Source organism: Triturus cristatus, chromosome 10 (assembly GCF_964204655.1).
Source record: "Triturus cristatus chromosome 10, aTriCri1.1, whole genome shotgun sequence".
Taxonomy (NCBI): domain Eukaryota; kingdom Metazoa; phylum Chordata; class Amphibia; order Caudata; family Salamandridae; genus Triturus; species Triturus cristatus.
The window spans coordinates 975,036,226-975,047,868 of NC_140593.1; the positions used below are offsets into that span (position 1 = coordinate 975,036,226).

General features: G+C 46.3%; 1 protein-coding gene across 1 annotated transcript in view; it reads right to left on the minus strand.

Annotated features, from left to right (window-relative positions):
* CRHR2 (corticotropin releasing hormone receptor 2) overlaps positions 1–6,975 on the minus strand; it is a 1,438,337-nt gene extending 1,431,362 nt beyond the window's left edge. The window contains exon 1 of the mRNA XM_085628878.1: positions 5,057–6,975. Coding sequence (XP_085485004.1) covers positions 5,057–5,092 — 36 coding nt within the window. The 5' untranslated portion in view covers positions 5,093–6,975. The remainder of the gene's footprint in view (positions 1–5,056) is intronic.
* Between the last annotated feature and the right edge of the window lie 4,668 nt (positions 6,976–11,643).

Sequence of the window (11,643 nt, forward strand, 5' to 3'; positions counted from 1 at the left end):
AGGTGATGATGTGAAAGAAGGGATAAAGGAAATACCACAAGCTGATTAAATATTGCACCGTCAAATAAAGGAAACCTTGGAAGCCAAGTTCAATCCAATGCCAAATGTGGACTATGAAAGATGCATTTTTAACTAGGCAAGACAGCAAGCTGGTGGAACAATGAAGGAGTTTGTTGAAATACTTGATACCCACATCAAGCATTGCAAATTCAGTGAATCCAATAACGAAAAAGCAATGCGTCTTAGAGTTATCGATTGTTGCCTCTACAATTCATTCAGACGATGCATGCTGAGAGAGATGCTCATTCTAGAAAAGGTGCGAGAGCTGAGGAACGTGCAGATCAACAGGCTGATGATATGGAAGCTGGAACAACCCAGAATGAATCATCTTTGATCATGAAAAGTAAGTGGAAACACAAAGAGCAGGTCCAGAAAACAATGTCTCAGAAGAAGAAGAAATTGTGCTTCCGATGTGGATTCTCGTGTCCACATAAAGGTAAATGTCCCTCCATTGATCAGATATGGTTAGACTGTGGGAGAGAAAATAATTTCATAATGGTCTGCAAGTTAAAAAAGAAACTAAGTACATCACGGTGAGAAGAGAAAATGAGTGCAAGAAAGTTTCAGATGCATTCTAGCCACGCCCACAAGGCCTAATGCCCTCATCAATTGAGGCACGTAGGGATTAAACAAAGTCAATTGTCATCAGTCCTCTTTCAAAGGCTCTTCAGAATCATCATCGAGCAACAGTGAAGAAGATGGATGTGAAATGGTGATGTCGACCACAGAAAAGCATGCATATTTAGGACTGGCTGCTTGCAAAGAAGAACACAAATCGAAGAGAGATTGCCACATGAAATGACCTGACTGATATGGCCGATGCCCTAAGATCACGCTAAAGGTGAATGACTGACCTACAACTTTCATTATAGACAGTGGTGCATCAATCAAATCAACATCATGCCGGCAGAAAAATACTTTGGACTGTCTCTGGTACCACATCTAATGCCATCGAGAAAAAAAACAAATGTGTACATGTGGGCTGCTTTGCCGCAATTGCAAAGTCAAGGGTCATTAATAGTGACTAGGAGGCGTAAGAAAATGATAGTTCAAGCACCAATTTGTGTTCTCTAAGGTACTTTCCCGAATTCATGTCTACTCAATATCAGCACTGCTGCTGACATTGGACTGATATCCATGAACTACAACCTCAATGCACACTCTGAAATAGAAAGTCAATTCCCACTGTTATTTCATGGACTAGGGAAACTTAAGACAATGAAGATGCAACTTCACAATAATGAGTACATTTGTCCTGTTGCTCAGCGAAACCGTTGGATTGCTTTTTATTTACAAGAGGCATTTAAGAAAGAACTGGAAACATTATTAAAGCATGACATCATCAAGCGCTCTACTGGTCCAAAGCCATGGGTTTCACCAATAGTGATAGTGCCAAAAAAGGACAGTGAAGGTGCAGTGTGCATTTGCGTTGATATGCACCCGGCCAATAAAGCAATCGAGAGAGAAAGACATCCGGGTCCATACATAGCAGACATGCTTAAACAACTGAATGGTGCCAAAATATTCTCCCATCTTGATATGAACAAATGATACCATCACCTTCAGCTGGAAGAGAACTGTAAGTTCATTACTAGTTTTTCAACTCATATTGGTTTGTTCAGATACAAAAGACTCTGTTTTGGTGTGTCACCTGCTGCAGACATCTTTCAGGATGCAATTTTCTGAGTAATTCAACTTGTCACACAGGCTTTTAACTACAGTGATGATATATTAGTGTTTGGGGCGACATGAAAGGAACATAACAAACTCTTACACAAGCGTGTTGTTTTCTTGCCGATGCAGGTTCCACGTTAAATGCAGTAAAGTGTGAGTTTCTCAAAACCAAACTCAAAGTCTTTGGGCATATTTTCTCTGAAGGGGGAATGGCTCCTGATCCTGAAAAGGTATAAGCATTGCCATCCACTTGTCCCGTGCAAGATGTAACCATGCTGTGGTCTTTCTTAGGCATGGCCAGCTATTGCTACGTGAGTGCCCCATTACGAGAGTGGACAAAGAAGAATGTTCCCTTCCAAAGGTCCTCTGACTGTGATCAAAATTTCAAGAAAATCAAAAACGCTATTGAAAATACAACTGAAATAGCTTACTTTGATCCAAAATGACTTACTGAGATTGTTGTAGATGCATGTCCGGTGGGGTTTTGCATAATTTTTGCTCAACACAATGGACATCCAAATGCTCAAAGACACATTGTGACCTTTGCTAGCCAAAGTTTATTTCAGACTGAACGCACCTATTCTTAGCCAGCGATAGTAGAGCCTGGCTGTAATGTGGGCTTGTGAACATTTTCATGTGTTTCTGTAAGGAAAGCATTTCCCCTTTGTCACAGACCACCAGGTGTTACTCATCATTTTTAGAAATCCGACATATGGTGACTTCTCAACGTCCACAGAAAGTCCATTACCAGAGACTCATCCCATTTCAAACATCAGCTTGGATGTTCGTCAGCTCCGGAACTCAGGAGTGAAACAAGCCCACCTGAGTGACCAAGTCAAACATCTGAGTCAACAGTAAGACCCTTGTGGTCCTAGGCAGACTCCTAACAAAGTTACTTAATCAGTTGGGAGGTATTTGAGTGTGTCTGGGTGTAGTCAATAAAGTCTATGACTCAGTACGTTACAGTTAATGGTTGCAAGTCGAAGAATAAAGAAGTGTATTACAGAGTTCCGTGTGTGGCGTAGTCATTTGCATGCTCCAGAGCGAGGGTGGATGCTACATGAGTCACATTACCAAACTTTTGTACCTCGACAGGATCTGCCATGAAGGCGATTCCTGCCAGAGTACAAACTTCACCGCTGGGCCAGTGGTGATTTCTATATGTGGCCAATCAAGGTGGTAGACGTATTGTCATCTGCCACCGTGATGAATTGAGGACCATCTGGCAAACCTAGTTTGAACATGTGAAAATATTATTTTCCAAGGAAGTGCTGCATAAAGAGAAAACTATATTTGCCCAATTTTAGCATTTATAAATAATACTCTGCTATGACTTGTTTTTTTCGGACAAACAGAAGAGCCCAGCAGCACCGCTACTATCTGGTATACATATTAAGTAACACTTCTCAAGATATGTCCAAGTTATAACCATTGGGGGTGATTCCTGCGCTCTATAAATCCTATACATACATATATTTTATAAATGTGTGCAGGTAAATATCTTTGGACACGTAGTGTTCTTTCCTGTATTGTTGATACTGTAAATTCGATTACTTAGGTTTTAGGGTGGATATAACCCTGATATCCTATGTCAATCAGCAAAACCTTTGCTCCCTCATACTTTTTTTTACATTTATATGTCTTCTGAGAGGCAAGCTCAGATGTACCGATATTTATGCAAAACAACACTGCAGCAGTCTGCAGCGTTGCAATGGGGCTATTTTCTGTGCCAGTCTGACCCTTCCTCGTTAGACCCCTTTGCAGAGAAAATGGAAGAGGGGATTGGCACTCTGTGAGTTTAAGTTTATTTTATTTATGCTCTTGGAACTCCAAAGAGATCCACATAAATTTGATGACCAACTACATATAAAACTTTTGTGCAACAAGTTTCTTATACATTAGGAGATAATTAAAATATCCTTTATGCCCAAAACACTAAAACATCAAGTTAAAACCAAAGTTAATAGTTACTTCCTACATATAATTTAATACAATTTCACTCCGTGAAATAAAGCTATTTTGTCCTGTGAATGCGTGAACTTTTTCAGCTCAAAGTATATTTTGGGCTGAAAAGTTCAAAATTACATTACAAAACGGCCTTGGGTCATGGGGCTACAATCAGCAAATTATGTAGTAGAAGGTTCAACACGGCTAAATAATATAATTTCCAAAAGGACAGGCCGCCACGCTGCTTGAATCACGAGGAATCTGACTATGTACATCTAACAGTTGTATTTATCCCACTCAGTAAGAACACTGTTCGAATTTGTAAGAGCAAAATATATTTTCAATCAAGCTCAGAGTAAAATGGCTGTGCGACCTAGAGCGCCAACCCTCTTGTCCGTTATCTTTGAAATAGTGGTAACAGGGATCAGGGCAGACACCCATAGGGCAAAATGTATTTTGCAATGGGGAGGAGGTCGGCACTGCTCTGCGTCACAAATTAGCACTTGGCGTCACTTCAGTACTTGCCCTAAATAAGAGGAATTCTGGGCCAAAGTTTCATTGGGACAATATCGTCGACTTCCCCCAAAAAAAAATATTGGAACCAGTTAATTAACGCCTGAACCTGGATGTCATAAATACCCTTCTTTCCAAACGCATGCGCTGACGTCGACATTAATTAGGATGAACGCTTCGTCTTATTTTTTTACATTGTTTACTTTCCTCGTATAGTGCTGCTTAAGGCTAGAAGATGCTTCAAAGCACTATCGGGAGACAGAGATGCTAGGAGATATGCAATAAGTATATAATAAATACGACAACATCTAGGTAACATGAGGAGGTTTTTCCGTCGGCTGCTGGGGCTCTGAGGTAGGTGTATGAGGCGCAGTTGTCAGGTTTCAGGAAAAGGTAAATAAACTCGCATGCAAGTGTGTTCACAGCCAACATACAGACAATGGGTTCCTTCCACCCAATAATGAGTTCCATCCATTTCTCAAGCTACCCTTCCGTTGCCCAACGTGCGTTGGTGATTTTAAATAGGTGGACTGCCTTAATTTGTTCAGCTGTATACAGGATAGGCGCATCGCACGAGACAACATGAGGAGACATCCTATAGGATGACAGACGCCTCTGAACCTCACAAGGTCAAGGCGTTGCATCCGGACGTGAGCACGAAACTTTACCGTATTCCGTATACAAGTTGCATCAACGCCGAAAGAAACATTCATAAAAGTACTTATAGATGGCATGCACTTTACAAAGGAGAAAAGGGTGAAACAGCGAGCGCAGTGTGCCAGAAACCTCTCACCATGAGGTGTGAGGGTGATGAGAACAGACGCGAGCAGAGAGAGGCCAGGGGACCCCAATGAGGACTTACTTGGGAGAGGAGCAGAGCGGCTGCCTTGGTTATCATAGCGGAAGCTGTGGGAGCCGCACCTCCGGCTCCATGCCACGGCTGCTGACGGGAGGAGAGAGCAGGGCAGGCGGGCGGCGTCACTCAGGACTCAGCACACCTCTCCGCCCAGGGAGGCGAGTGGGTCCTCCCGCGGGGCGAAGTGCGCACTCGCCCAGCAGTGTAACCTCTCAAGGAGGGAGCGCTCGCGGCCCCCTCACGAGGCAGTAACACTTTTCAGAGTGAGGTGCATCCTCTCACCGTGGGTGCAGTGTGTCCTCTCAGGGTTGTGTATCCTGTCACGGTGCAGTGTATTCTCTCACGGTGCAGTGTATCCTCTCACGGTGCAGTGGAGTCACTTGCGGTGCAGTGTATTCTGTCACGGTGCAGTGTATCCTCTCACGGTGGGTGCAGTGTTGTGTCCTCTCACGGTTTTATATCCTCTCACTGTGCAGTGTATTCTCTCACGGTGCAGTGTATCCTCTCACGGTGCAGTGGAGTCACTTGCGGTGCAGTGTAACCTCTCACGGTGCAGTGCAACCACTCACGGCGCAGTCTACCATTTCCTGGCGCGGTGTGTCCTTTAACGGCGCAGTTTAACCTCTCACAGTGGACACAATGTCGGTTCAGTGTATCCTCTCACAGTGAAGAGCAGTCACCTGCGGTGCAGTGCATCATTTCCCTGCTCAGTGTGCCAGCATGCCCTCTCACAGTGGATTCACTGGCGGTGCATTGTATCCTCACGGACTGTAGTATGTAGTTTCGCAGTGCAGTAGATCCACTCACGGTGCACTGTACACCCTGAAAGTGCAGTGTACCCAGATGCTATGAGGCACATTCACTAACAGTGCGGCGCACACACTCCCAGTGTGGCGGGCCTTCACTTCCTACAGTCTCCTCTCACACTGCATTGTGTGCTGACACTGAAGTTCATCCTTTCACCGCAGAGTCCACTGAGAGCAAGTATGATGTAACCTTTAACAAAGCAGTATATCTCCACAATGCGAAGTGCGCTCTTTTACAGTACGGAGTATCCTCTCACAGTGCAGTGAGTCCCGTTTCACATCTCCTGTTTGCCCTCACAACGTACTGTTTCTTCACAAATCCCCTTAGTTCGCAGTTTCCCGAGAGCTCGCAGTCCTCTGACAGCGGTGCTGTCTGTCCCCTCACAGTGTCCCGTCACCATGCAGGGTGTCCTCCCACGCGCATCACTTCCTGGCCGGTGGTGTGGACTCAGTGCCACTTGCTGTAGTGTAGGCAGGAGTGGCGCCTGCAGGCTTTTCACTGACAGCTGCCCTCAGAGAGGCGACCAGCTGTCCGCGTGCGCCGCGGCTCGAGGGGAGCAGGGTGAGTGCACCTGCAAACACACCTGCACACACCTTGATTACAAGTGTCCTCGCGGCAGCAGCAGAGCTTCAGCTGTCAGGACGCGGGAGGATTCATTTTGTGAAAAACACCAGAAAAATAATCATTTTAGGCTTTCTTGTACCAGTTATCTCCTGAAAGAAGAACGTTAGTCAGAAACGGGAAGTGCAGAAACGGGAAGTGCAAAGTGAACAGTCCTCATACACGCAAGTCGTGGTTTGTGCACGAGTCTCCCACAGGTAGGTACCACACCCATAAGACAGCTGAATATTCTTAGGGAAAAGCTGCGCACGATTTCAAAAACGATGAAAATGCAGGCAAACGTGTTTTTCCATCTGTCAAAGTGATGGCCTAGTCCTAAAGGGCTTCCCCGGGGTCACTGGGGGGGGCTCCCAAGAAGCCTCGTCGATCGGGATGTCCTGAAACTGCAGGACGGACACGTAGACCGTGAGCACACGAATAACTCTGACAGGCACAGGCGCTGCTCAACCAGGCCCGGGCCGGGTCAGAACATTAGTCAGCCTGCTGGGAAAGTGCGTGTGCCGAGGGCAAAGCCAAGGTGAGGCGCCGGCACACAGCTGCAACCCGATCCGCCCCCCGGGCACAGACAAGCATTTTCACGAGGCTGGAGTGTGGAAGTCTTAACTTACAGCCACACAGTGGTATGCTTTACTATAAAATTGGAAAGCTGGCGGGCCGGAGGAGGCGGTGTCTTTGAGCTCCAGGGCTTAATAGTGAATCCCCTGGGGAGGCACGGGAATGGCATTTGATACTAAACCCAGAAGAAAGTTCGCCAGGCTCCTCTATAGTCAACAAATAAAGAAACAATCTATTCGATGTCCCACGGCCACCAAAATAGTGCACGGGCCCTCTTCAGACATTTCGTTTTTTCTCAGGCAGTATCAAAATAATGTTTCGGCGCAGAGAGTCAGGTTTGTTCCTCGTGCTTTAAGTAGCATTATGGCTTATCCGTTTGAAAATGAAATTCTTCATTAATTAGATGTGCTGAACCGTTTAATCCATTGCTTCTTGGCAAATATGATTTTATTCTAAAACTGTGCACTCAGCAGTGACACTGGACGCACTGGTTTACAAACCACATCAGCTGTGATTTGAATGTTCTATTCTTTTTGATTTAATCGACCCCAAAGCGAACCCAATGTGGCCCGCAAATCTCTCAAAAAGTTCTGTGATATTATTGGCACTTGCATAGCAGCACTCTGCGACTGATATGTAAGTGGCATATTCAGGGCTGGCGCTGCCCCCCCCCCCCCCACCTCCCCCCTGTAGTGCCATTGAAGACAGCCAGCCTCCTTAACACGACAGAAACGGGAGGAATAAAAAGTTCAGTGTGGCAGCAGGGAGCTGCAAAATCATATACACCCCTTTTCTGCTGGGGAAGTATAAGCAAACATGCATTTTGGCCCGTGGCACTGGTAATCCTTGCATTTCTTCCTATAGGTAGCACGTTGGGGTCTGCGGGCAACTTTGCAAATGGTTCAAAGCTTTCTATTACAGACCAGAGTCTGATTTGGTTTGTTTTGATATGTTCTTGGTATTGTCTTCTGCTCTATGTCTTGGTTGGGTGGCTGTGTTTTATTCTCTGACCTAGGTTGTATGATTTTGTTGACTGTGTGTGAGGTGGCTCTAAGTGGTAAGTGCCGTTGGGTACCATGATAGCCAAATGCATGGCCTCGCTGTTTTTGGCCGAATTTATGTTAAATGGTTAATCTAATGTTTTCTGTTGAATGTGTACAGTGTGCCATGGTGGAAAATGCCACTGGAAACACAGTGACAGCCAATCATGACATATCTGTACTACGTAGGGGGCGTGGGAAGTGTTCTATGTAGCGCATTCTGTTGGAAGCTTATATGTGGCTTATATTGCTGAAACGAGCAGCTGGGCGCCACACTATCACCGTCTCTATAGCTTCTCTGGGCTCTGTTGGAAGTTTTAAAGGTTAGCTGTGGTCAGCTGTGGTTAACAAAACTTGACATCATATTTTGCTCCTCCAATATGAAGTGCTGGCTTGGAATTTTCTGCCAACATTTAGCAGCATCTCCAAAGCCATGAACACCCTTTCACCTTCCAACACATTCGAAGATGATACATCACTGACTGCAAATGGCAAAATAATGATACAAGACACTGATGTTCATCTGCTCTCTTCTGACAGCCACTTTTTGTAATACCAGTGTGACAGAGTTTGCAACACTGCAGCTTCTTTTCAGTTTAACCCCATCAGCAGGACAATCATCCCCCACTCCACCCACTCTCACATACATCTACCTCAAATAGAGAACAGGGCTGAAATACGATAGAGGCCCCGAAGCCCCCACAGAAATTCCAGTTGTTCCTTAATTATCCATGACATCTTGAATGATGATGTAGACCTCACTCATCACACTGCCCCAGTTCAACTGGTCAAGATCTCTTGAATGAATGATCCCTCTCGCTTAATCAAGAGTGAGAAACAACTTATGATGGTAAATTTACTGACAAGGGTGAAACATTCGAAGCATAGGAATTAATGGCACCCTGGAACCTAAAACAGCAGCTATCAGTCTGTTATACTCAGTCTTTATGGATACAAGCGCACTAACTTTGAAGATCATTGCCCTGTGCACAAAGATAGACACATATCTTGAGGAAGTCAGATCTCTCTCATGTGACCTCAACATCACCTACTTCACTGTGTCCTGACTCGAGGACATAGGTGAGACATCAATTTTATTCTTAGGCCTTGATTAGAAGAGCTCACTTCCTCAGAATTTGAAGTCTCTAGCTGTAAATTATACTGTCACTCAAGCCAGAGATTGAGATATGGAAGATAAATAGAGCAATGATTTAGAATCAGAGGATAAGTTTTGGTTTTGGCTTCCAAGGGCTTTTAGCAACACTTGCTATTCCCAGCACTATATGGAAGCTATGTAGATGGACTGTTCCTGGGCTGCAATGTTTTCTTGCTTGAACGAATTTTGGTATTAATTTTAGTGATGCTTTGACAATCTTTCCACAATAAACTTAGATAATTAAAGATTTTGAGTTAAATAGTTATATAGTTTTCTATTGCCCAGCCACTTCTTCCACAAAAGTTGATCGAAAGGCGGATTACATAATTTATTGAAATAAGGGGAGAGAGCCATGACCGCGACGAGGGGGCAGACCACAAGCCCTAACAGCCACTGCGGCAGGAAGCCACCAACGCAATTCACCGTGCCCAGAGGCACTGCATACATTGTTTCCAGGGCTCCCGCTGTACGGGAGAAAGATGTGACCGCGACAAGGGGGGCAGAACAAAAGCCCCAACAGCCACTGGCGCAGGACAGTGCCAACGCCATTCACCGTGCCCGGAGGCACTGCATAAATTGTTTCCAGGGCTCCCGCTGCATGGGAGAGAGCCATGACCGCAACAAGGGGGGCAAATCATGAGCCCCAACAGCCTGTTTGGCAGGAAGCCTTAAATGCCATTCACCACGTCCGGAGGCGCTGAATAAAATGTTTTCAGGGCTCCCACTGTGCCGGACGCGCCCGGGCAAAGACCGGGCCAAGAACAGGCCCATCTGCACAAGTCCGTGGCCTGATGACGCTGGGCCATCCCACTTGGCCTGTCGCGCCAAACTACAAAGGTCTGTGGTGCTGAGTCCTACTGATTATTGTTAAAGAAGAATGTTCAATCAATCAATCAAAACATTTATAGAGCACGCTGCTCACCCGTGAGGGTCTCAAGGCGCTAAGGGGAGGGGTGCTGTCACTGCTCGAATAGCCAGGTCTTGAGGTGTTTCCTGAAGGTGAGGTGGTCCTGGGTCATTCGTAGGTGTGTGGGGAGTGAGTTCCATGTCTTGGCGGCCAGGTAGGAGAACGATCTTCCTCCGGCGGTGAAGTACTGGGAATTTTAAGCCCAGCGGTGCAGGGGAACACACCCTATGACTTCGGGTTCTTCCTGTTTCAGACCTACAGAAACACAGAGTCTTCTGGGTGAAGTCAGAGATCAGTTTATTGGCTGCAGACCAATTACAGGTATCCTAGAAGTACAACAGCGTGTATGTTCTCAGGAGACTGCTTAAAGTTACAGAAACGGGCTTCTCCTTAAATACAAAATATCATGCTTCAGGCACACATTCCTTGGTTTACGATATGGCCATATAAAGGTATACATTACAAACGAAAAGGCAGAGTCATGATGACCATCCCACATTCCAGTTAAGCCAGGCCACAATTATTTACCCAGCAAGTCTCAGATCCCACATCCGATATCGATAGGCCCCAATAAACACGAGCATCTCCTGTTTGGAAAACAAGCCATAAAGCAGGAACAGTCAGGTGTGAAAGAGATTAGCTGGAGGCTCGTGTGGGATGAAATGGCTTTATGGTGTGTCAAACCCTGATGCTAATCACAGGTGGAGCGAAGGACGGGGAGCTCGTGAGACCGGACTGACCAGGGGCAGCGGGGCCAAGCTGCCCAGGTCACAGAGAAGTCAAAGGAAGGCACATGTGCTCTAAAGGCCCGTATTTGCTCGTAATATGTAGCCTATGTGAGGGCAACCATAAGATGGCCACCGCTCTAAGATGGAACCCACGTAGTGATGTATAATAAGGTATACACAGTGCTTTCATAGCTAGAACGTTACACAAAGCATTTGAACATATCGCATTGACCCTTCGCGGTTCGCTAATACCGGGATAGACAGGGGTAGGGCCCTGCCTCCTACGCGGTCCCAAATTGCAAAGTACGACAGCGGTGGTTCTGTGGATCCGTGGGACGGCGGCGAGGGCGAGGCTGGCTGATCGGAGCTGGCGGGTGGGAGTGTAGAACGAGAGGCGGTTGTTGAGGTATTCGGGTCCTTTGTCGTGGAGCGCTTTGTGTGCGTGGGTGAGGAGCCTGAATGTGATCCTCTTGCTGACGGGGAGCCAGTGCAGGTTTCTCAGGTGGGCGGATATGTGGCTGTGGCGGGGGATGTCGAGGATGAGTCGGGCGGAAGCGTTCTGTATGCGCTGGAGTCGTTTCTGAAGTTTGGCTGTGGTTCCTGCGTAGAGGGCGTTTCCGTAGTCCAGTCGGCTGGTGACGAGGGCCTGGGTGACGGTTTTTCTGGTTTCGGTGGGGATCTATCGGAAGATTTTTTGGAGCATGCGTAGGGTGTTGAAGCAGGATGATGAGACGGCGTTGACTTGCTTGGTCATCGAGAGGGAGGAGTCCAGGATGAAT